The 26,031-nt window shown below is 48.8% G+C and overlaps 1 protein-coding gene across 1 annotated transcript in view; it reads left to right on the top strand.

The window, feature by feature from the left end:
• EIF4H (eukaryotic translation initiation factor 4H) overlaps positions 1-18,248 on the top strand; it is a 28,308-nt gene extending 10,060 nt beyond the window's left edge. Inside the window, exons 2-6 of the mRNA XM_002763517.7 lie at positions 9,526-9,713; positions 11,487-11,551; positions 11,635-11,731; positions 15,949-16,086; positions 16,369-18,248. Of these exons, the coding sequence (XP_002763563.1) occupies positions 9,526-9,713; positions 11,487-11,551; positions 11,635-11,731; positions 15,949-16,086; positions 16,369-16,508 (628 nt within the window). The 3' untranslated portion in view covers positions 16,509-18,248. The remainder of the gene's footprint in view (positions 1-9,525; positions 9,714-11,486; positions 11,552-11,634; positions 11,732-15,948; positions 16,087-16,368) is intronic.
• The last annotated feature ends 7,783 nt before the right edge of the window (positions 18,249-26,031 follow it).

Here is a 26,031-nt window from a genome sequence, read left to right as displayed (position 1 = left end):
TTAAGTGTATGATTTAGTGGCATGGAGCACCTTCATAGTGTTGTATGACTGTTGCCGCTGTTTACTTCCAGAACCTTTTCATAATCCAAACAGAAACTATATCCATTAAACACCTCCATTCCTTTCCCGCTTCTAACCGCAAACATTTACTGCGGTACATCTGTCTTCCCTACTTTTGGGTGGAGGTGTGGGCTAGGATAATTTAAGGCTAAACCTAGCTACTTATCATTCTATCTTAAATACTTTTTAATTTTTTTAAATTTTAATCCTCATCTTTGTGATGGTAAATATTACGTACTTTAAAACAATTTTTTTTGTTTTTAATTTTTATGACTACCATAGTAGATGTATCTTATATTACCTTTTTTTTTTGAAATGGAGTCTCACTCTGTCACCCAGGCCTGAGTGCAGTGGTGCAGTTTTGGCTCACTGCAGCCTTCACCTACTGGGTTCAAGCGTTCTCCTGCCTCAGCCTCCTGAGTATCTGGGATTACAGGCGCCTGCCACTGTGCCCGGCTAACATTTGTATTTTTAGTAGAGACGGGGTTTCACCATCTTGGCCAGACTGGTCTTGAACTCCTCCTGACCTTGTGATTCACCCACCTTGGCCTCCTAAAGTGCTGAGTTTACAGGTATGAGCCACTACGCCCGGCCCATACTCTGTATGTGTCTAACAGATAAGGGCTTTAGTTTTCTTTTCTTTAACTGACAGTTTTCCCATTATCCAGTGTTGAGTTTTTCCCAGTTTTTGCAAAGATTACTTTGTATAGTTGGATGGTTTGAATATGCAGAATGTATCATGGAAAAATGCAGAAAATGTAAAACATGAGCCAAAGCATGATATAGTCACCTTCCCTGCACGCCCATTACCTGTTCTTTGTTTTTAAGTGACCTCTATACCTCTCACTCCCTTCCCACCTACTTCTGGATTATCATCTAGAAGTACTTCAGCATGCATTTCAAAGGGAAATATCTTTGTAAAAAAATAGGATCACAACATCACATCTGAAAAATGGATCATTTGTTAATAATACCCGTAGTCCAGTACATGTTTTTTATTCCTTTGTCCTACTAAATTTCCTCTTTTTTGGAGACAGGGTTTGGCTTTGTTGCCTTGGCTGGGAGCAGTGGCACCATCGTGGCTCACTGCAGTCGACCTCCAGGGCTTCAGGCATTTGTGCTTCAGCCACCCGAGTAGCTGGAACTGCAGGTGCACACCACCATGCCCGGCTAATTTTTGTAGAGATGGGCCTTGTCATTTTGCCCAGGCTGGTCTTGAACTCCTGGCCTCAAACAGTCTGCCTGCCTCAGTCTCTCAAAGTGTTGGGATTACCAGCGTGAACCACCATGAACCTCTTGCTCTTTTTTTTTTTTTTTTTTTTTTTTTGAGATGGAGTTTCGCTCTTGTTGCCCAGGCTGAAGTGCAATGACTCAATCTCGGCTCATTGCGACCTCCGCCTCCCAGGTTCAAGTGATTCTCCTTCCTCAGCCTCCCAAATAGCTGGGATTACAGGCATGTGCCACTATGCCCAACTAATTTTTTTTCTTTTTTTTGTACTTTTAGTAGAGACAGGGTTTCTCCATGTTGGTCAGGCTGGTCTCAAACTCCCGACCTTAGGTGATCCTTCTGCCTCAGCCTCCCAAAGTGCTAGGATTACAGGCGTGAGCCACCGCGCCTGGTACCTCTTGCTCTTTTTAAAGCAAGAGGAGGTTACCAGGTACTTTTTAATACATTTAGTTCTTATAAGCATCATGTGTGAAATAGCTATAAATTAAGATAAATTTGATCTTAGCAAAGTATTAATGTTAGGTATCGATATATAGAAGTGTACTTTAGTGCAAGTAAGTTAGATCTTAAATTATTTTTCAAATATTAAGTGAGGAAGAGAAGAACTGTGTTAGCTGTGACTCTGAATGCCTTTGAATTCTAGGTTTTATTTATTTTATTTATTTATGTATTTAAGATGGGGTTTCACCATGATGGCCAGGCTGGTCTTGAACTCCTGACCTCAGGTGAGCCACCGCGCCCGGCCGAATTCTAGGTTTTAAATGGAGATCTGTTTATGGCATTTTATAGTTACCTCAATCATTTTTAATAGATTGTAAACATCTTAAACTGTATAATTGTGAGTTATGTGTAGATCATTATCAAATCCTCCATTGCACAAAATCATGAAGTTTTTCATAAAATGACTGGGAGCCGATAGTATGTGGAATGTCAAATCTCAAGCATTTTTTATTTATTAAGAGACAGGCTGTTACTGTGTTGCCCAGGCTGGCCTCAAACTCCTGGACCCACGTGATCCTCCGTCTAACAGCCTGTGGAGTAACTGAGTGTACAGGCACATCCTCACACTTTCAGAAAGATCATGCAAACCACGGCCTGCATGGTGAGAGGCCAGAGCAGGAGTGACCCTGGAGGCCAGTTTTGGGACCAGCCTGGGCAACGTAGTGAGACACTGTCTCTGTGAAAAGATTTTTGAAAAACATCTTAACCACGTAAAACAAAAGTTCCCTAGTGTTCACTGTCCACCTAGAATAAGGCTTTGCAATGCCTGTCATGTCCTATAGGTGAATAATCAAATCAGTTTAATGGGTACTTGACAAGCATTTTAAAAAATGAAATAGGCTGGGCGCGATGGCTCATGCCTGTAATCCCAGCGGTTTGGGAGGCCGAGGCAGGCAGATCACCTGAGGTCAGGAGTTCAAGACCAGCCTGGCCAATGTGGCAAAACCCCATCTCTACTGAAAAATACAGAAGTTAGCTGGGCATGGTGGTAGGCACCTGTAATCCCAGGTACTCAGGAGGCTGAGGCAGGGAGAATTGCTTGAACCCAGAGGCAGAGATTGCAGTGAGCCAAGATCATGCCAGGGCAGCAGAGCGAGACTCCGTTTTAGTTAATGCACACACCTGTATATTATGTACGCGTGTGTATTAGGTGATAATGTACTGGGTGTTTTTTTGTCAGTACCAAAACAGTTGGAAAAACATTTAAGTACCTAATCTCTGCTCACTGCACCCTCTGCCTCCCGGGTTCAAGCGATTCTCCTGCCTCAGCCTCCCAAGTAGCTGGGACTACAGGTGTGGTCCAGCATGCCCAGCTAATTCTTGTATTTTTAGAAGAGATGGGGTTTCACCATGTTGGCCAGGATGGTCTCCATCTTTTGTCCTCTTGACCTATCTGCCTCTACCTCCCAAAGTGCTGGGATTATAGGCGTGAACCATATACGCCCAGGCCCAGGTTGGTTTCTGTTTATAGTTACCCTCTCTTAGTCTCCTTTGCCACCTACAGATCTTTTCTGGTTCATCATCCTAAGGGTTCAGTATTGGCCCCATCTGCTGTCTGGAAGTGGAGTCCCACTTGTATTGCTCTGTGTTGCGGGGTATACCCTGCTCCCAACTGCTCCACCCGGAGAGACTTCTCGTTGCTGTCTCCTGGAGTTTCTGCAGCCCTTTGCTTGTGATGCTATTTATCCTTTCCAAATCCTTCCCTTGAGGGCAGAAACTGGGTCTTAGGTTTGTGTCTTCTATACACTCTGCTCCTCCCTTCATAGACATGCAGATACATGGTTGATTTGAGTGAGGAAAAGTGACTTGCCTGTGAAGGGTATTAGTCACACTTGGAGCTGAAAGTGGGGTTTTCTAAGTCACTGAGGCTGTAATTTACTACTTGAATCTTCATAATCCATAGACTGTCCTGAACGGCAGGAGAAAGGATCAGTGCTCAGTAGTGGCAGGGAGTTTGCAGCACAGAGCTTGACTTAGGAGTCGGTTCTGGATTGGCACGCTCTGCTGATCTGTTTCCTGTTTTACATGCACTCCTGCTGGCCCAGTATAGCCTCAAGCCTGTTTGCTCTACCCAGGAACATTTTAGAACGGTTGTTAAACTTTTATATACCACTTGGTACTTATGAAATATTTTTACGATCAGTTTTAAACTTTATAGAATTAGGATTTGAAATGTAAAATAATAGACAAGAAAACGTAGGTACAGAGGCAATTGGGCAGAGGTCCTACATCAAGCTGGCTAAGGTTGTCAGGTGAATCTTCTCTCATGTGTTACTGACCTATGTAGGAATGTACCGAATTTCATAAAACACAGCTTATTTGTTTTTATTTATTTATTTTGAGACGGAGTCTCACTCTTTCGCCCAGGTTGGAGTGCAGTGGCACAATCTCGGCTCACTGCGACCTCTGCCTCCTGGGTTCAAGCAGTTCTTCTGCCTTAGCCTTCCAAGTAGCTGGGACTACAGGTGCGCACCACCATGCCTGGCTAATTTTTGTATTTTTAGTAGAGGCAGGGTTTTACCATATGCCCACGCTAGTCGCAAACTCCTGACCTTGTGATCCACCTGCCTCGGCCTCCCAAAGTGCTGAGATTACAGGCGTGAGCCACCGCGCCCAGCCTAACACGGTTTATTTGCTTAAATAGCAGTCCCCTCTTCCAAACTCGAATCTAGTGAAAGAAAGGTGTCAGACATTTTGGCTCAGTTTCTGATATTTGATTTTGTAGATTAATTGGTGGGTAACAGATTTGTGTTATCCTATGTGATATATACTCTGGGGTTTGTCTTAGTCACCCTTGTGTCTCAAGTGACTGTCACACAGTGGACACTTCATCAGTGCTAGCTTGAGTAAAGTCACATGGCCCAGCTGTGCTGCCCCCTAGCATTCATTACATGGGGTGACAAGGTAACAAGTGCTTAGGTCCTGTGAAAGGGACAACGGCTGGTAGGGTATGGGGATATTACAACTGTTTGGTTGATTATTGAAAAGTCTAGAGTATTAAGCCACTGCTGGGGCTGTGGGGCACCAGTGAGTTGAACAGTTGGTGGCCTTTGGTGGATCTTTGCTCCAGGATGATGTCATCAGCCGTTAGGTGCTGCCTGCCGTTTAGTATGTGATCACTTTTCAAACATGGTTTGCCCCAAACCAGATTTTTCTGTCTTCTCCAAAGCCGGAGCCACCTTGCCATCCTAGTGCATTTTTAGTAGTGCCCCATCGTCTTCTGGCATTCAGCTGGGCTTCCTGTGCCCAGTCAGGGGTAAGTCTGGCCTGGTCTCAGTTCCGCGTTGTTCTGCTCTGTACGTTTGAGCACATTTTGCAAGCCCGGCACCTTCATTCTCCTTGCTCAGCAGGTGAGTTTATCATCTCTCCTCATCCTCACCCCTACCTTAAGTTTTTAAAAAAATGATACCTGGTTAACTTAGTTTTTATGTATATGTTACACATGTATACACACACGCATGCTGCATACATACACGTTTTATATGCCCTGCACGGTTGTGAGCTACTTCCACAAGGGAAGCTTTTATAAGCATCACTACATGTTTAATGTTGAGGAATGAATTTAAAGTTTTTTTTAAACATTCACCCTCCATTTTTATGGTTTTCCACGTGTTTATACTGTATCTTTTTTTTTTTTTTTTTTTTTCCTCATTTGAGATGGAGTCTTGCTCTATAGCCTGGGCTGGAGTGCAGTGAGTGGCACAATCTCAGCTTGCTGCAACCTCCACCTCCCAGGTTCAACCGATCCTCCCACCTCAGCCTCCAAAGTAGCTGGGAATACAAGTGTATGCCACCACACCTGGCTAATTTTTGTGTTTTTGGTAGAGACAGTTTCACCACGTTGGCTAGGCTGGTCTTGAACTTCTGGCCTCAAGTGATCTCCCCACCCTCCCCACCTCGACCTCCCAAAGTGCTGGGATTACAGGCGTGGGCCACTGCGCCTGGCCTTTTTTCTTTTTTTTTTTTCTTCAGTTGGAGAGAGTCTTCCTCTGTCACCCAGGCTCACAGCAGCATCAACCTCCTGGGCTCAGGTGATCTTCCCACCTTAGCCTCCCAGGTAGCTGGGAATATAAGTGTGGGCCACCACACACAGCCGAGAGAGAGAGAGTTTATTTTTTTTTTATTTATTTTGAGATGGAGTCTTTCTCTGTTGCCAGGCTGGAGTGCAGTGGCGTGATCTCGGCTCACTGCAACCTCTGCCTCCTGGGTTCAAGCTATTCTTCTGCCTCAGCCTCCCCAGTAGCTGGGACTACAGGTGTGCGCCACCATGCCCAGCTAATTTTTCTATTTTTAGTAGAGGTGGCATTTCACCATGTTGGCCAGGATTGTCTTGATCTCTTGACCTCGTGATCCACCTGCCTTGGCCTGCCAAAGTACTGCAATTACAGGCATAAGCCACCACGTCCAGCCAATTTTTTTATACTTTTTTATGGAGATGGGGTCTTACTGTGTTGCCCAGGCTGGTCTCAAACTCCTGGCCTTAAGGGATCCTCCTGCCTCCGCCTCCCAAACTGTTGGGATTACAGGCATGAGCCACCAGTGCCCAGCCTTATACTGTATCTCTTCTTTTGCTGTTTGTATTTTGAGACGGAGTGTTGTTCTGTCACCAGGCTGGAGTACAGGCGCAATCCTGGCTAATGCAACCTCCACCTCCTGGGTTCAAGCAATTCTGCAATAGCATCCTGAGTAGCTGGGATTACTGGCGTGCACCACCACACCCAGATAATTGTTTGTATTTTTGGTAGAGACAGGGATTTGCCACTTTGGCCAGGTTTGTCACCCACCCTGGCCTCCCAAAGTACTATGTTAGGATTAACTCAGTTTTACAAATAAAATAAAGCTTAGAGAAGTTGAATAACTTCTCAAGGTCATATGCTAGTAAGTGACAGGCTGGATTTAAACAGATACCCATGCAAAGTAAACTTAGCTTGCTATAACTGAGGAAGTGACATCGAGTTTTGAATGTCACTTTGGATTGGTAATGCACACCACATATTTCAGGTGATCTACCCATCACAGCCTCCCAAAGTGCTGGGATTACAGGCGGGGCGCGGTGGCTCACGCCTATAATCCCAGCACTTTGGGAGACCGAGGCGGGTGGATCACGAGGTCAAGAGATCTAGACCGTCCTGGTCAACAAGGTGAAACCCCGTCTCTACTAAAAATAAAAAAATTAGCTTGGCATGGTGGTGCATGCCTGTAATCCCAGCTACTTGGGAGGCTGAGGCAGGAGAATTGCTTGAACCCAGAAGGCGGAGGTTGCGGTGAGCCGAGATCGTGTCATTGCACTCCAGTCTGGGTAACAACAGTGAAACTCCGTCTCAAAAAAAAAAAAATTATTGAAAATATTTTAGGGTTTATGGTCTTGGAGATAGCAACAATAGAGTGCCACTGGCAAAGGTTATTGAAATGCAAAATAAGTTGCATTTACTAGATCTGGAAAGGTGGGAGAAGTGGGCAAGTAGAATGCAGTTCTCTTGTAATCCTATTTTCTGGTGGTCTTAGAACGTGGAACCTCCTATTGGAAAGTATCAGATTTCTGAATTATGAAACTTAAAATTTTTTTACCATCAAAGAATCACTACAGCTTGGTCAACCCATCTTCATAAAAATGCTTTGGTGAGTAAGACTTGTTCGCTCTTTGAGACACTTGGAATTTATCTTCTGGAGGAAGTGGAGTTTCCATTATGATATTTCTAGCAGTATATGGATGAAAGACCAGGTTGCTCTCTAAGATGGGTATTAATATTTCCCCTGCAAGGAGGGTGACGTTGAGCAGGTCTTTGATTGTTGTGAAGGATCTCATTTATTTAAACGCATTTCCCGTTTAGGAAAAAACAGCTGGCTGCCAGCACAGTATTTTTGGAGCAGACAGGAAATGGGTTAAATGTCTGTTTCAAAAACACATCACTCCCTTAATTTTTTTTTCCTCCTGAGTTTTCCAAACGTTTTATTTTGAAAATGTTCAAGTCTACAATAAGGTTGAAATAATGGTAGAGTTGGATGGAGCTGGTGGATGCAGAGTGACTGTTGTGCCGTTTGCCGGATGCCTTTTACGGTGACCTGCTTGACAACAAATGTTGGCTGTCTTGGCACTTCACTGCTAACGACTTTAAGTCTCTCCTGGGACATTCTCATGGCAGTATCATTTTGATATAATCCATCTATACTATAGTTAAACCTACCTTCCTTCCCTCCCTCCCTCCCTCCCTCCCTCCCTCCCTCCTTCCTTCCTTCTTCCTTCCTTCTTCCTTCTTCCTTCCTGATGGAGTTTCCCTCCTGTTGCCCAGGCTGGAGTGCAGTGGTGCGATTCTCCTGCTTCAGCCTCCCAAGTAGCTGGGATTACAGGTGCACACCACTATGCCCAGCTAATTTTGTATTTTTAGTAGAGATGGGGTTTCTCCATGTTAGGCTGATCTCAAACTCCTGACCTCAGTGATTCACCCACCCTGGCCTCCCAAAGTACTATGTTAGGATTAACTCAGTTTTACAAATAAAATAAAGCTTAGAGAAGTTGAATAACTTCTCAAGGTCGTATGCTAGTAAGTGACAGGCTGGATTTAAACAGATACCCATGTAAAGTAAACTTAGCTTGCTATAACTGAGGAAGTGACTTCGAGGTTTGAATGGATTGGTAATGCACACCACACGTTTCAGGACCCTGTGAAGTATTGCACGAGAGTGTTATGTACATGCGTACTTGCTGTGTAACATCGAAAATTTGTATTAGGACATTCTGTTTTTTGGTTTTTTTTTTTTTTTTTTGAGATGGAGTTTTTGCTCTTGTTGCCCAGGCTGGAGTGCAGTGGCATGATCTTGGCTCACTACAATCTCTGCCTCCCAGGTTCAAGCTATTCTACCTCAGCCTCCGAGTAGCTGGGATTACAGGCATGCATCACCATGCCGGGCTAATTTTGTATTTTAAATAGAGACGGGGTTTTTCCATGTTGGACAGGCTGGTTTTGAACTCCTGACCTCAAGTGATCCACCTGCCTCAGCCTCCCAAAGTGCTGGGATTACAGGTGTGAACCATGTATTAGGACATTCTTAGGCCCATAGTCGGGCAGTACGGAGAAATCACTTCATTATGTGTGAATGTGTGAAGCAGCTTCAGTAATCCTTCCTCCGAGTCCAGCATTGCTTCTAGACAGTCCATTTCTATATTTCTTAGCACCACGGTTTGTGAAGGAGGGTATTTGCTTAGGTTTTCGGGTGTAAATACTGCAGATAGCAGATTCTGAGTGAATGGGAGAGAAGCAGTTGTCTTAGGAAGGTATGTTATGTTTGGGCTGAGCATGGTGGCTCACGCTCCAGCACTTTGGGAGGCCAAGGCAGCCAGGTCACCTGAGGTCAGGAGTTTGAGACCAGTTAGGCCAATATGGTGAAACCTCCTCTCTAGTAAAAATAGAAAAAGTAGCCAGGTGTGGTGGAGCATGCCTATAATCTCAGTTACTCAGGAGGCTGAGCCAGGAGAATCTCTTGAATCTGGGAGACAGAGGTTGCAGTGAGCTGAGATCACACCACTGCGGTTGAGCCTGGGTGACAGAGAGAGTTCATCTTACAGATTTTTTCTTTTTCTTTTTTTGTTCTTTCTCAGGCTATTGTTTGTAAGTCTCATGGTGCCTTCAAGCAGAGTGCCTCACGGGGCTCTGGCCAGGCGGCTCAGCGGAAGACGACTTGACTTGGTTTGCTTGTTTACTCTGGGCACACTTGAGTCTGTCTCTCTCCCCTTCTAGGTCCCGCGGCAGTGCTGGTGGCCATGGTTCCCGTAGCCAGAAGGAGTTGCCTACAGAGCCCCCCTACACAGCATACGTAGGAAATCTACCTTTTAATACGGTTCAGGGTGACATAGATGCAATCTTTAAGGATCTCAGCATAAGGAGTGTGCGGCTAGTCAGGGACAAAGACACAGATAAATTTAAAGGTGAGTTTGGGGGCTTCTTATTGTATATGACTGTAAAGGGTGGGGGTGGGGTGGGAACAGGTTCTAAATAAAAACAGATCGGTGAACCAGAGCCTTAATTAGGAAAGTGTTTTAAACATTTGCCTGGTCTAAGTAGCCGAAAGAAATGTAGCTCTTCCACTCAGGTCTTCAGTTCACTTAGGGGAAAATGTTTTGTACACAATGTAGTTTGTGAAATATGTGGCATTTTCCCGGGTTCGTGGGCCTGACCTCTACCACACTCCTGTCTCTGCCAGTGATGGAGTTCCCCAGAAGAGAGGAGCAGAGCTGAGAACTCTTAGGCCCATTTCACCTGGAATGCCGGATAGATTTTTCTTGGTAGTGCAGGCAGCCAGTGTTACCAGTTTGTGTTGGTAAATTTGGAGAGTGTGCTTGGGAGGGCTGGCTGAGATTTCAGAGGCGGGTGTGTCTGTAGGGCATGGGAGCAGAGAGGAAGAGGAAGGGATCCACGCGGCATTCTGCCTGCAGGGCTTCCTGAAGGAAGTGTGCTTGGTATTTAAGTGTGTGATGCTGGGTCCCGGGATGTTTGGTCCACATGATCCACCCAGAAGCACATTTGTGACAGGTACGAAGTGACTTGTGGTGGGGAGCTGTGCCAGCAGTAGAGATGGCCTTGCCGACCTGGGAGGTTTTGTGTGTCGGTGGCATTCTTAATCTTTTCGACTTCAGAATTTGAAGCCACATGGAGTATGTAATCAAACAGTGAAAGCAGACGTGCCAGTTACACTTGTGGAAATAAGCTCACCAGTTTGCTTGCTAGCAGGCATTAGGAATTAAACTTTGGGTGGAAACGCGTGGGTGAGCCTAGTCTTTGGGCTGGGTCAGTCGCCGCAGGCTTTGGAGTTTGGCTCATGGAAGACCTTGCGCAGCTCTAGAGGATGAGGTTCATAATGGGGCTCCTGCTGCCTCTGTGAAGTCGGGTAGAGTTCTCCATTACTCCCAAAGTTGAGTCCAGTTAGGGAAGAAAGCTGGGGGGACATCCTTCCAGCCAGAGCAGTTGGCTTTACACACAGTTAGTGAACAGGGCAAGTTTGGACTCAGGCCTTCAAAGATGAAGTGCGATGAGGAAGTAATGCACAGGGCAAGGATGCTGGGGAGAGGGGTGCCGAGTGCAGGGGGAGCATCTGGGGAGTCGTCCACCTAGATTTAGACCCCAGGCAGCCAGGAAGGGGCAGGGTCTCTGACATCAGAGACATGGGTTGTCAGTGACACGTACTTGAACCCAGGCCATCTGTCTTTTCATTAACATTCAGAGAAGCACGCCCTGGTGGCTGAAGGTATATGTTTAGCTTCGTGAAGCAAATTTGCTATCAGCTACCTGAGTAGTAAGTTAATCAGGCACTTCAAGCCTCTTCTTCAAAGCATTTTAGGATATCAAATTTGAAATCTAGTCCTCACTTAGATTAAGTAGTCATTCAGAAGTCAAAACAGCTGCCAATGGCCTGAGAAGGTTTTAATATTATGGTTAAAACATTCAAGAAGAAAGCTTTCTAGAAACGCAGCTGCTATTTCAGTGCATGTTCAGTTAGCATTTTCTGACTGATTATAGTCGAGAGGGAGGGGTGCCAGTCAGCTCTGTCTGCGGAAAGCAGAGTGTACTCCTTCAGGCTCTCGTAGCCTGCTGTCACCTAGACAGCAGAGTGGTAGTTGTGCTGTAGAGAATAGTAGGAACAGGATCCTCCCACATCTTTAACCCAGAATTACTTAAGGAAATCGTGGTCTTGTCTTTTCCAGGATTCTGCTATGTAGAATTCGATGAAGTGGATTCCCTTAAGGAAGCCTTGACATACGATGGTGCCGTAAGTACCCTCAGTTTCTCTGCCATAGCAGCTGAGATTCTTTTCTTTGCCAATACTTAACACTCTTTTCCCCTTATTATTAGCTGTTGGGCGATCGGTCACTTCGTGTGGACATTGCAGAAGGCAGAAAACAAGATAAAGGTGGCTTTGGATTCAGAAAAGGTGGACCAGATGACAGAGGTGATTGGTTCTTCTAAAGCTGAGCTTCATACAGACTTGCAGTATGCCTACCAGTCGCAACTCTTGAGTGTTCCTAGTGGAACTCGATTATCTCATAGGTGTGATAGGTTCTTGCGAGCTTTTGGAAGGTTGCGTAAAATCCTAGAAAGAACCGCTGACGCTTCTGCAAGCCTGGTTTTTTCTTTTCTCTTGGAAGCAAAAACTTAGAATGATTTCATTGACTCTCCCATCACAGGAGTTGTATGTCTTCCAAATGCATTTTTCCTTGGTCATGCAGCAAGGTAATGACACTTCCTCAACTTTATCTTTCTCGTGCATCCTCAGGAACGGGTAGCTCCCGAGAGTCTGGAGGTGGGTGGGATTCCCAGGATGACCTCAGTATCACCACCTAGCTTTTCCCAGGGGCCTTGCTGCTGTTGTCTGTTTCTTGTGAGTAGCCCGCCTGGTGGAACTACTTTTGTTCCTTTAACAAACAAAGTCTCCTGGAAGGTGCCCAGGAAGCAAGCCAGCCTCTGTTAGAGTCTGTGGGGCAGGCCTTGAAGGCTCCACACTGTGGGCAAGGGGACCATGCTCCTTCGTGGTCTCCTGTGTTCGCCTGCAGTTCCTTAGATGCGCCGGGCCTGGGCCCTTGGTCTCGCCCAGCAGTTTTTCTCAGACTCTAGCCTGGGGAACTCCTTGGTGGTTTTGTATATGGCACCAAGAGAAGTATACTGTTCCTTCCAGAAAACAGGATAGAGGTTTGGGCTCTCATACATGGTGAAAGGTAGTCCTGATGGCCTATTTTTTTTCTTGGAGGATTGGAGGTCGATCCCTTGAGAGTGGACGTGACCCACGTCGCCGTTAGCTTTCTTAGCCAACCCTGGGCAGACCAGCTGGTGTCACAGTGCAAAGCTTCACGCCCTGCACCAGGCCTCGCTCTGCAGGGGGGTTGGCAGCATTTTTTTCATCTCTACTTTCTGGTTTTTATTACAAAAGTGTAAGATTGTTTATGTTCACATGATAAAAACGTCAGTTGTACTGTGGAAAGATGGGGAAAGAAAAACAAATTGGTTTTCTTAACAAACTTGGGATATACTCATACTCTGCACCCTCCCCTGATCAAAACAGAACTGGGGTACAGTAATAGGTAAGTGCAGGAGGGGCTGGTGCGCGCCGTCTTGTGAGTCTGAGATTTTTGAAAACTCGGCTTTGGCTGAACAGAAGACTGATGATCTGTTGACTGACGTAGCTGTGAAAAGTCCTGTGCCAGTCAGAAATGAGCTTATTCATCAAAGTGCGGTTCGGTCCAGTCAGTCTGTCACTTGACGCAGAAGCTAGTCTCTGACCGAACCCGCAGCAGCTGTCTCAGCCGGCCGGCAGCTCGGGAACGGCCTTTCCTGCCAGAAGTCACCCAGATACTAACGTCTTCCTACCCGTGGCCTGGCCTGGCCACTGGCGCTCAAGCAGAGACACAGTGAACACAGCACTGGCCTTGCCGCCCCAGTTCCAGTGGGAACTGCAGTGTTTTGGTGACATCTGAAACCCGACGTGGGCTCGCTTGATGCAGTAATGGCTGATTTGAGGCGTTACATGTTATTTGCAAGAATAGATCTTTTTTACTTTTTAATAGGATGGTGCTATTTTTTTTAACGATACATGCTCATTGTAAAAAACGAAGTAGAGCAACAGAAAAGCACAAAGAAAGCAAAAGCCTCCCCGTCAGAAATAGCCAGTGTTACCCTAACTGTTAAAAGAACACTCTGAAGATTCTCACGAAGAGTTTGCTTCCCAGAACCCACCAACAGATTTGATGAGAGAGTCTTGTTCATGCCAGACCTCGCTTTTCACTCCTAATTTCCCCACTGCTTATTTCCTAGGAGGTTTTGAAATAAGGCTCTCACTTGGTGTTAGTGCACACTGATCGTTTTCTCTGCTGAGCTCCGTCGGGCACCTGGGCACCCAAGTAGCAGTCGTGTTTCCCTGCTTCACCAGTGTGGGTGTGAGCACATATGTCTCATGCTAGACCTTGGTGGTGGAAATGACTTCATCTTGTATAGAAGGCGCCCGTTTACTTTGTACTCACATGGAAGGAAAGGTACACTTCACAGTTGAGTTTGGGGGAACGTCAGGTTCAGTGTTTGAGTACTGATTAGGCTTGTTCAATGAACTGTGTAATGTGGTGGCCAGAAGACTTTGTAAAGACCTTCTACTTGACTATATGCCTCCCAGTATATTCCCCTACAGCAGTGCTCCTGTTGGTCTCAATGGATTGAGACTTGTTTTCATTACTTGTTTTGTTGAAATTGATGTGATTTAACTCAGTCTCTGAACCGGCTGCGAGATCACTTGACTGGTTTCCAAAACGCTTGCCACCTTTAAATAATAGGAATTGGCCCTCCCCACGAGTTACCCGGTCGGCGCTGGTCATCTGCGGTGGCTCTATGGAGGGGCTGGAGCACTGAATGAGCCAGTGTGGAGCTGCTCCTGTGAGCCTCACCATAGCATTTCGTCAGCTGATCGCACCTAACATTGCTTTATGTGACCTTCGTTCTAAATACGCCTCGGTCAGTTCACTTAATGCGTTCACATTGAACTCAGGGCCAGCTGTAGTAGCCTGTGCTGCCATCATTTCAGCCTGTTTGAAAGCTCGTCCCATGCCGGGTTTGCCTGTAAGGCACCTCACAGCCAGCCTGCACTTAGCAGCAGCAGAAGCACTTCCCACCGCACCTGGGGCCACTTTAGACAGCGATGCCACCAGCAAAACCCAGAAGGGCAAAACACACGACACTCATCATGAGAAGACTTGACAGTTAGGAAGGGAAACAGGCAGAGCCTTGTCTTTTTCAGCCTCAGCCGGGATCGTCACATCTGCGCAGGTGCAGGCCTGACTGCAGAAACTGCTGGTGTGCAGCTTGGGGCCGATACATGAACTTTAGCGACTGGATGGATTTGCAGATAGGGGTCTGTGGGTAATGAGGATGACGGTACAGTGCATACTGCAGGCTCAGAGGTTCTTCTCAAAGACGACCTCCCTGAAAGCTCAGAGCCATGGCACTACCCTCGCAGAGAGTAGCAGTGGCCACCCCTGAGTGCGCAGCCAGCGGCAGCAGGCTCTGTTGTTGTTGGTGTTGAGATGGAGTCTCGCTCTGTCGCCAGGCTAGAGTGCAGTGGCATGATTTTGGATCACTGCAGCCTCCGTCTCCTGGGTTCAAACGATTCTTGTGCCTTGGCCTCCTGAGTAGCTGGGATTACAGGTGCCCCCACCACACCCAGTCAATTTTTGTATTTTTAGTAAAGACGAAGTTTCATTATGTTGGCCAGTATGGTCTCAATCTCCTGACCTCATGATCCACCTGCCGCCTCCCAAAGTGCTGGGATTACAGGCCCGAGCCACCGCGCCTGGCTGCTCATTTGTTTGAATATGGTTTAACTTCTTTTTGCCAATGTTTTTTTTTTTCCCTGAGACAGTCTCACTTCGTCACCCAGGCTGGGGTGTAATGGCGTGATCTCAGCTCACTGCACCCTCCACCTTCTGGGTTCAAACGATTCTCCTGCCTCAGCCTTCTGAGTAGCTGGAACCCCCAGGCATGCACCACCACCATGCCCAGCTAACTTACATTTTTCGTAGAGACTGAGTCTCCCTGTGTTGCCCAGTCTGGTCTTGAACTCCTGGGCTCAAGTGAACCTCCCACCTCAGCATCCCAAAGTGCTGGGTTATAAGTCGCAAACTACTCTTTTTACCAGATTTTAACCTCAGTAGGTTACACGGTTACTGTCTAGCTTTCACTTAATCCAGTAAAGGCCCCTTGAGACCACGGAGAAAATACTCTTTCCTTCTACCCACCAGTGAGAATTGTAGCATCTTTTTGTCTTTTTCTTGTGATTTTGTGTTCTAAGTTGTAAATAGTTGTAAATTTCAGGTTTGTCTTTTAAACTAGCTGTATAGATTACATTGGAAAATAGAACTCAGCCTGCTCTGAGGCTTTTCTTGATTTGCTTGATTTGTTTTCTCTCCTAAGATGCTAATTCCTTCTTCTTTGGAAAATCTGTTAGTGCTGCCATTACTCCACACGTTGCCCTTCGGACCCATTTTTAATGCACTGTATTTTGGAGAGACTCCAGATACTGGACACGCTAAAGAATTTAGATTAAACTCTAACAACTCCCAGAACATTATTTGATCAGCAGCTTGGAGATGATCACTGGAAGAGTAATTCAGTGTCCTCCTCCTTCCTCAGGCTTCAGGGATGACTTCCTAGGGGGCAGGGGAGGTAGTCGCCCAGGTGACCGGCGAACAGGCCCCCCAATGGGCAGCCGCTTCAGAGATGGCCCTCCCCTCCGAGGATCCAACATGGATTTCAGAGAACCGACAGAAGGTACGGGCTCGAGTGTTGGTGGAGGGCGTCTTTTCCTGACGGGATGGTCGTGGCCAGTTCACACCCCACGGGGACTTGCATTCCCACGGCACACAGTTGTCAGCATAGATCGTCACGTTCTCCGTAGCAGCGGGTTCATCTCGGTCATTAGCGCATCTGCTGAGGGGGTGGCAGGCCAGGAGAAGTCTAGAACGTGGGTGGGGTTGCTGACAGCATCAGCGCGGTCGTTTGGCCCAGATGTGGAATGGGATCCTCTCTGACAAACTGCTTTTTCTCCCCCAGAGGAAAGAGCACAGAGACCACGACTGCAGCTTAAACCTCGGACAGTCGCAACGCCCCTCAATCAAGTAGCCAATCCCAACTCTGCCATCTTCGGGGGTGCCAGGCCCAGAGAGGAGGTCGTTCAGAAGGAGCAAGAATGAGCCTGTGGTCGGGAGGGAATGGGGCGTGGGGGGTGAGAGCAGGACCACGGCCTGGTGAGTCCCCGGGCGGCCGTCCTGCAGCCACCGCTCCGCGCCTGCCATTGGCCTCCTCACAGCGGAAACAGCTTGTGAGTGCATGTCAGCTGTTAACAAGTGGTTTTTAGTACATTCTGGGCTTCGCTGTATCTCTAGTGCCTGTCCGTGCAGTTTTTTCTTTCTTCTGCTGCTTCCCCATTTCCCTTCTGTCCTTCTCCTCCTGCTCCTTGTTTTCCCAGCAGCACATGGGGTTCCTCGGAGGAGCGGAGGGGCCGCCGGGGGAGTCGTTTGGGCTGCAGTGCTGCGTCATTTTTCTCCTTTACTTTCTCTTTTACTTTGGCCCCTGGCCCACTGCAGGCGTCTCCTTCCTCTTCAGTGCTTCTCTTCTGACCTGCATGTGGAGTTCTGTATTGCTGGGCTTCCAACAAAAACCGGAAGTCACTGACAGATGGAGCTGCTCCTTGTTGGTATTCAGCTGTGGTGGACAGAGTCGCAGGCACCTTGTTTTCACACCAGGATAAAACTCCGCAGGGTCCTTTCCATTCCTGTTGAGAAGGGAGTCCTGGCTCTGTGACCGCCCCCCAGTGGACTGTCCAAGCAGATAGGCTCACGAGAGAAACAGTGAGAACTGAGAGTGGGGGCCTGGAATAGTGGTAGGGAGTCCACGGAGAAGAGACAGTGAATGCTCGCAGGCGTTCACATGTGTTTGTGGCCACTCTTTTGAGGCCGAGTCCCAGCTAGTAAACTCCTCACCAGGTGTGGGCGCGGCTCCCCTCTGGCCAGGTGCAGCGAACAGCCAGCTGGTTTCTTTTTCTGCGGGGCGAGGCACTTTGGGATGGAGGGTGGTGCTGGCACGGCGTCTCCCCCCATCCCTGTTGGCTGCGTGTTTGTGTGGGTCTGTTCCTGGTAGAGGCGACAGGAGGAGACTGTGCTTCCCACCTCCCCTTCATTTCAGAGCCAAAATGGGTCTAGAATCTGGCACTTTACCCATCTCCTTTGTTGAAATGAAATGTGCTGTGCAGAGCTGTCAGGAGCCTTCAGCTCGCCGGAGAGGACTGCAGCTGTCTAGGTCTGGGACACGCTGGGTTGTTCCCTTGTGCAGGATTTAGCACTTACCTGGGGGTTAGTGCTGGGGCGTAGGCTTTTGAGGTTAACACCTGCGTGTGAACAGATGAAAAATCCTTCAGTATCCAAGTCCCAGTCTGTCCTGTGGGGAGCAGTTCGGGGGCGGCTGGCAGCAGGCGCCTAGGGAAGAGACCCTCACTGGGTGCTGGCAGTGCCAGGGTGGCCTGGGCGCCCAGCGTCATGTGCTTAGTAGTTAGTCACCAGCTGCCATCCTTGGCTTCTCCTAGTGTGTCTTTGTGACGAGGCCTCAGCAATCCGCAGAACTCCCTCCTTCCCTCCACCTGTCGGCTTCTCTGCTTCCAAGATAAGAACCATTTGTGTAACGCCAATACTTACCTTCAGAAAGACATGCGTTATGTGGTGTAATCAAACCCGATGCTTTCAGATGACCTACTTACACCTTCAGTGTGGATAAGACAAAGAACAAACACATGCATCTAAACCTCCGGGCAGTCCAGTTGACTCTGCAGTGTAAGAATGGAATTCCCAACACTTAACACATTCAGCTGTGACAGAAAGTGAATCTATGGATATGGTATTTTGTGAATGATCTTTTAAATAAAAGAAAACCTTACGGAATATTTAATGCCTGCCTTTATTTTTGAGTTCTTTTCAGCTGCTCATGAATTGGACCGATTTTAAATTGGGAAGCACCATTGAAATGGAAGAGTCAACGATAATTTTAATTCCGGGATGAGCGAGGTTTTTGTTTTTTTGAGTGAGGTTTTAAAAGCTGGTGATGATTGGAAATGGAATGCCAGTTTTTTCTCCTCGCTTGCTAAAAGCGTTATTTTCCCAGCCAGGTGGAAATCTTGAAAGTCTAGCTGTTAGGTAAAGGAACATGTTTTTTTTTCCTCAAGATGGAGGAAATCAAGTTTGGTTTTTTTTGTTTTTTTTTTTTTAAAGATGGGGTTTCACCATGATGGCCAGGCTGGTCTTGAACTCCTGACCTCAGGTGATCCACCCACCTTGGCCTCTCAAGATGCTAGGATTATAGGCGTGAGCCACCGCGCCCAGCCAGAAATCAAGTATGTACACAACATGTGGCTACTTTTTTTTTTTTTGAGGCTGAGTTTCGCCCTTGTTACCAGGCTGGAGTGCAATGGCGCAATCTTGGCTGACCGCCACCTCTGCCTCCTGGGTTCAGGCAATTCTCCTGCCTCAGCTTCCCGAGTAGCTGGGACTACAGGCGTGCGCCACCATGCCCAGCTAATTTTTTATATTTTTAGTAGAGATGGGGTTTCACCATGTTGACCAGGATGGTCTTGATCTCTTGACCTCATGATCCACCCGCCTCGGCCTCCCAAAGTGCTGGGATTACAGGCGTGAGCCACCGCGCCCGGCCCATGTGGCTACTTTTGTACTGCTTGTGTGCAAAGGAAATTCTGGGTGCCCCTCGTGGCAGGGAGGGCTGCTGCCTCCTGAGAAGCGGATCCTGATTTTGGGGAGGTGCTGCTTTAGTTTGCTGCTGGGTAGTGTTAAACGGACTTCTGCAGATGAGCTGGCAGGGAAGGTGTAGGGCATGAATGCATGCTTCAGAAACCTGGCTGGCTTTGTAAGGGCCTGCTAAGGCAGAGCTCGCCCGCCTGCAGATGGGAGCATTGTCCAGTGGTGTGGGGACGGGCCCACCGCTACACTTTAGTAAGGTGACCAGGTGCTGTTGAGGTGGGTGCCTGGAGTAACTGCTGCTTCAGCTGCTTCCTACCCAAGAGGACGTGCTAGAGAGGTCTGGTGTTTTGGAGACAGGATTTCCCTCTGCCACCCAGATGGGTGCAGTGGCACAATCAGCTCCCTGCAGCCTGAACCTCCCCAGCCTCCTCCCACCTCAGCCTCCTGAGTAGCTGGTACTAATACTGCACTAAATTTTTTTTTTTTAATTAGTGGGGTATGGGCCAACTCCAAAAATGATGGAGTTGGGGAAAAAGCCCCACCTCAGTGCACTGGCATTGATGCACCTGAAATGAACCGTCTAGGCTTTTCTGTTTGGTGGTGGTGGGTTTTGTTGTTGTTTGGAGACAGGTTGTCACTCGTTGCCCAGGCTGGAGCTCAGTGACATGATCTCAGCTCTCGCTATGTTGCCCAGGCTGGAGTGCAGTGGCTATTCACAGGCACAATCCCACTACTGATCAGCACGGGAGTTTTGACCTGCTCCATGTCCGACCTGGACCGGTTCACCCCTCCTTAGGCAACTTGGTGGGCCCCGCTCCCGGGACGTCACCATATTGATGCCGAACTTAGTGCGGACACCTGATCGGCATAGCGCACAACAGCCCAGAACTCCCGGGCTCAAGAGATCCGCCCGCCTCAGCCTCCCAAGTAGCCGGGACTACAGGCACGCGCCGCCGCGACCGGCTAAATTTTTTTTTAATCATCTGGGGGTCTTTCATTTTTTTAACAACTATTATGCCATGAATTCATAGGGAAGAGGTTCCACCAGCTCAGGCCCCTTCCCATTGGTCGATTCTCTGGTTGGGGCAGGCTGGGGCTTCATTTGAACCCATGTACCTTTCTCTTTGGCTTCTTTTTCTGATCATTTTCCTTCCTGCATTTAAGAAAGCGATCTCAGCTCTTAGAGGCTCAATCCACACAGTAATTCTCTTGGCAGGAATCTTGCCCTTGTTTGTTTCCAACAATGCCAGCGGCATGCTGGGTGACTCTGTGGACTTCGGGTTTTGCCCTGGTCACTTGGGGGGCGTCCTTTGTGAACAGTGCCCATTCCCTTGATGTCTGCAATATCTTTCTTACAGATTGGCATACACATGGGCAAAGGAACAACTTGTGTTTTCTGATGGGCCTAGAGAACATGTATCGGGTGCCTCCACTTTCCCTTTGTGTCGGGCATTCTGGTGAATGACTGGAAGACGGCAGTTTCGGCCAAAAGGCTGCTTTTTTTTTTGTAAATGGAGTCTTGCTCTGTCACCCAGTCTGGAGTCCAGTGGTGCGATCTTGGCTCACTACAACCTCCGCCTCCTGGGTTCAAATGATTCTCGTGCCTCAGCCTCCCGAGTAGCTGGGATTACAGGTGCCCACCACTATGCCAAGCTAATTTTTATATTTTTAGTCGAGACGGGGTTTCACCATGTTGGCCAGGCTAGTCTCGAACTCCTGACCTCAGTTGATCTTCCTGCCTAGGCCTCCCAAAGTGCTGGAATTGTAGGCGTGAGCCGCCGCACCTGGCCCATGCCCCACTAATTTTTAAAAATTCTTTGTAGAGATGGGGGTGTCACTGCGTGCCCCAGGCTGGTCTGGAACTCTTGGCCTAAGCTTCCTCCCACTACGGCAACCTCCGCCTCATGGGTTCCAGCGATTCTCCTGCCTCAGCCTCCCAAAGTGCTGTGATTACAGATGCGAGCCACCTCACCAGGCCAAATTTCTTTCTCTGGGTGTCTACCCAGCAGTGGGAGTGCTGGGTCACATGGTAAGCTCAACATTTAGTTTTGTGAGGACCCTCCAAACTGTTTTCCATAGTGGGGTTGGTAATTTATATCCCCACCAATAGGGCACAGGGTTCCCTCTCCACACTCCGCATGTTACTTATGTCACAGTTTAAAAAATAATACACCAAAAATGATGGAGTTGGGGAAAAAGCCCCGCCTCAGTGCACTGGCATCGATGCACCTGAAATGAACCGTCTAGGCTTTTCTGTTTGGTGGTGGTGGGTTTTGTTGTTGTTTGGAGACAGGGTGTCACTCCGTTGCCCAGGCTGGAGCTCAGTGACATGATCTCAGCTCACTGCAGCCACCTCCCAGGTTCAGGCCTCAGCCTCCCGAGTAGTTGGGATTTACAGGCGCAGCCGTGCATTGAAAGTAATGGTAAAAACCACAGTTACTGTCGTGCCTAACCTAATACCATCCCCACCAGTGTCCTCCAGCCTCACCGCCCTTGTGGTTAAGCTTTCTCTCAGCAACTGTCTAAAAGTTTTTCATTTATCCAATAATTCTGCCAAGGGCTGCAAGCACTGGGCTTTTGTTTTCTGCAGCATGAGCAGTTCTGCTCTCAAAAGGGAAGGAGGACCAGGTATGGTGGCTCAAGCACTTTGGGAGGCCCAGGCGGGTAGATCACGAGGTCAGGAGTTCAAGACCAGCCTGACCAACATGGAGAAACTCTGTCTCTACTAAAAATACAAAATAGCCAGGTGTGGTGGTACATGCCTGTAATCCCAGCTACTTGTTCTTGGGAGGCTGAGGCAGGAGAATCGCTGGAACTGAGGAGGTGGAGGTTGCAGTGAGTCGAGATCTCGCCATTGCACTCCAACCTGGGCAATCAGTGAAACTCCGTCTCAAGAACAAAAAAGGGAAGCATATCCTAGGTAACTTTAGGGATATGGGTAATAAATTTGAAAATTTTAAAAAGGGAAGGCTAGGTATGTTAGCTCTGTAATGCCAGCACTTTGGGAGGCTGAGTCGTGAGGATAGCTTGAGTCTGAAAGTTCAAGACCAGCCTGGGCAATGGAGTGAGACACCTATCTCTGCAAATAATAATAATTAGCTGGGCACGGTGGTACGTAGGTGTACCTCCAGCTACTTTGGAGACTGAAGTGGGAGAATTGCTCAAGCCCAGAAGCCTGAGGCTGTAGTGAGCTGAGATCACAGCAGTGTGCTACAGCCTGGACAACACAGTGAGACCCCATCTCGTAAAAAAAAAAAAAAAAAAAAAGCAGGGGGAAAAGAAAAAGGAGAAAGGAAAGAGGAAGGGAGGGAAGGGAAGCGATAAGGACCAGAAACAACTGTTAACCAAAGGGAAGAGGGGGAGCGAAGCCTGCAGGGTTCAGCACCTGGTTATGTTACCTGGAAAAAATGTGCAGTGATCTGATCTCAGCTGAGACAGACAAGGAGAAAACTGACCAGCAACCCACTGTTCTTGGTGGCCTTCGGAAAGGCCTGATTCCCGATCAACAGTTTAGATCCCTTCCCAGGGGGAACGAAAGAAACGGCGCCGTGGCTCGCTCCTGTAATCCCAGCACTTCGGGAGGCTGAGGCGGGCGGATCACGAGGTCAGGAGTTCAAGACCATGGTGAAACCCCGTCTCTCTGAAAAAAAAAAAAAGAAACTTCTTTTTGGGTATGGGGGGAGTCCCCATGATTGCTACACTGTCTTCTCATCTCCTCCAGAAAACATCTTGGGTATGGACTCGCTCTGTCACCCCAGGCTGGAGTGCAGTGCCACAGTCATACGTCCTGGTGCGCTACCCTGCCCAGGTAAATTTTTTTTTTTTTTCTTTAAGGTGGAGTCTTGCTCTTGTCACCCAGGCTGGAGTGCAATGGCGTGATCTCGGCTCAATGCAACCTCCACCTCCTGAGTTCATGCAATTCTGCTGCTTCAGCCTCCTGAGTAGCTGGGAGTACAGGCAGCTGCCACCCATGCCAAGAGAATTTTTCTATTCTTAGTAGAGATGGCATTTCACCCTGTTGGCCAGGCTGGACTTGAACTCCTGACCTCAGGTGATCCACCCACCTCAGTTTCCCAAAGTGCTGGGATTACAGGTGTGAGCCACTGTGCCTGGCCCCGGCTAATTTTTAGAATATTTTTGTAGAGACCGGTCTTGCCATGTTGGCCAGGCTTGGCTTGATCCTCCTGGCTCAGCCTCCCAAAATGCTGGGATTACAGGTGTGAGCCACCTGGGGGTGGGGGGCAGAGCCTTGACGTTATCGCCCAAATTATAGACTGTGACGCATACAGGTTCTTGCCTGTTCTGGAGAGCTGCCTCTCGTTGTCTTGCTGGAACACGCCTCCCCTTTCCCTGTGACACCAAGTCCTGGATCTGAAGGACAACAGTGCAGGGAGCTCTTCTCCCAGCCGCGCAAGACCAAACTTCTTGGCTGGGCATGGTGGCTCATGCCTGTAATCCCAACAGTTTGGGAAACTGAGGCAGGTGGATTGTTTGACGTCAGGAGTTCAAGACCAGCCTGGCTGACATGATGAAACCCCGTCTCTACTAAAAATACAAATATTAGCTGGGCATGGTGGCAGGTGCCTGTGATCCCAGGTACTAGGGAGCCTGAGACAGAATCTCTGGAACCCGGGAGGTGGAGGCTTCAGTGAGCCACGATCACACCACTGCACTCCAGCCTGAGTGACAGAGTGAGACTCCATCTCCAAAAACAAAACACCACACTCTGTCTGTAAGGTCGTTTTGCATGAGGCCCTTTTATTTTTTTAGACGGAGTTTTGCCCATTGCCCAGGCTGGAGTGCAGTGGCGTGATCTTGGTTCACTGCAACCTCTGCCTCTCGGGTTCAAGTGATTCTCCTGCCTCAGCCTCCCGAGTAGCTGGGATTACAAGCGTGCGCCACCACGCCTGGCTAATTTTGGTATTTTTAGTAGAGACGAGGTTTCACCATGCTGCTCAGGCTTGTCTCAAACTCCTGACTCGGGTAATCCACCCACCTCGGTCTCCCAAAGTGCTGGAATTACAGGTGTGAGCTACCGCACCCAGCCACATATGAGGCCCCATCACAGACCATTCCCCTCGAGCATCTACCAGTGCCCAGGCCCACCGAGGAAGCAGGGAGCAAGAACAGAGCAGGTCGAGTGGGTACGATGGCTCACACCTGTAATCCCAGCACTTTGGGAGGCTAAGGCAGGAGGATCACTTGAGCCCAGGAGTTCAAGATCAGCCTGGGCAACATAGTGAGACCCCATCTGCAAAGTTTTAAAATGAGTCGGGCATGGTGGTGTGTACCTGTAGTCCCACCTACAAGCGAGGTAGAGATGGAAGGATCACTTAAGCGCAGATCAAGGCTGCAGTGAGCTATGACCTTGCCACTGCACTCCAGAGCAAGACCCTGTCTCAAACAAACAAAAAGAAACAGAACCGACTGGGAGCAGTGTAATCTCAGCACTTTGGGAGGGCGAGGCAGGTGGGCCACTTGAGTCCAGGAGTTTGAGACCAGCCCAGCCAACATGGTGAAACCTGGTCTCTACTAAAAGCACAAAAAAGTAGCTGGGCATGGTGGCGGGCACCTGTAATCCCAGCTACTCAGGCTGAGGCAGGAGAATCGCTTGAACCCGGGAGGCAGAGGTTGCAGTGAGCTGAGATCGCCCCCACTGCACTTCAGCCTGGGCAACCAAGCAAGACCCCATCTAAAAAAAAAGAAAGCAGGTAACCGCTGTCCGGGTGCATAGTCTGAGACTGGACAGAAACTGAGGCAGGCTTGTTCCCGTTGTGTGAGGAGGAGCCAGGCAGGGGGTCCCAGCGAGAAAGCCAGGCTTTGAGGTCTGGGTTCAAATCGAGCTTCACCCCTGCCAGCCTCTGTCTTACCGGTTTACCACGGGAAGAAAACGTGGTCCTGAATTCCCCTGGAGCATGTGCTACCCTCCTTGTCCACGAGGTGGCAGCAGCGGGCCCAGCCCCCCTCCGCCATCTCCGTGGCCATCTCTCCTGGCCTGGCCTGACCAAACCCAGCCCCAATCTAAGAGTGGGACCTCAGAGCCAGGGACCCAGGCATAGAGGGGTCCAGGGCTGGGGTCCCAGGTTCTGAAATGCCAGGCTTATAGGAGGTGGGGGACTGTCAGGCTCTTCCCTGGTGTCTTTAGCAGGTGGGATCCACAGTGGGTTCAGTGGGACCAGGCGCAGTGGCTCACGCCTGTAACTCCAGCACTTTAGAAGGCTGAGGCTGGAGGATAGCTTAAAGCCAGGAGTTCAAGACAAGCCTGGGCAACATAGTGAGACCCTGTCTCTACAAAAAATACAAAAATTAGCTGGGCGTGGTGGTACATGCCTGGGGTTCCAGCTAACTCAGGAGGCTGAGGTGGGAGTATCCTTTGAGCCTGGGAGGTGGAGGTTTCAGTGAGCCGAGATCGCACCACTGCACTCCAGCCTGAGTGACCGGGTGAGACCCCATCTCAAGAAGAAAAGGGACAGCAGGTAACCCCTGTCCAGGTGCACAGTCTGGGGCTGGAGGGAAACTGAGGCAGGTTTGTTCCCATTCTGTGCAGAGGAGCCAGGCTTTGGGGTCTGGGTTCAAATCCAGCTTCACCTCTGGACCAAGTGAGACCCTATCTCAAAAAGAAAAAAAAAAAAAAAAGCAGGCAGAGAATAGAGACAGAGCGTCAGACAGCAAGAATCCCAGAGGACAAAACAGACACAGAGGCAAAGGACTTGGGACACAGGTGGGTGGGGCAGGGACAGAGAGACCCCTGCAGAGGCTACAAGGTCAGGGCAGACGGGACAAGTGATCAAAGACAGGTGGAAGAGTGGACGGAGAGGAAGCTGAAGGCTGGGAGGAGGCAAGACAGCCCTGCTCCTCCCCAGCCCTGGGGGTCTCGTCACCCCACTGCACAGATGAGGCTCCTGGTGTCAAGGGGCGTGGAGAACAGGCTGACAGCACAGGCAGAGGGACCACAGCCCACGCCTGCCCAGCG

Source organism: Callithrix jacchus, chromosome 2 (genome assembly GCF_049354715.1).
Source record: "Callithrix jacchus isolate 240 chromosome 2, calJac240_pri, whole genome shotgun sequence".
NCBI lineage: Eukaryota > Metazoa > Chordata > Mammalia > Primates > Cebidae > Callithrix > Callithrix jacchus.
This window is presented reverse-complemented; position numbering and strand designations above follow the sequence as displayed.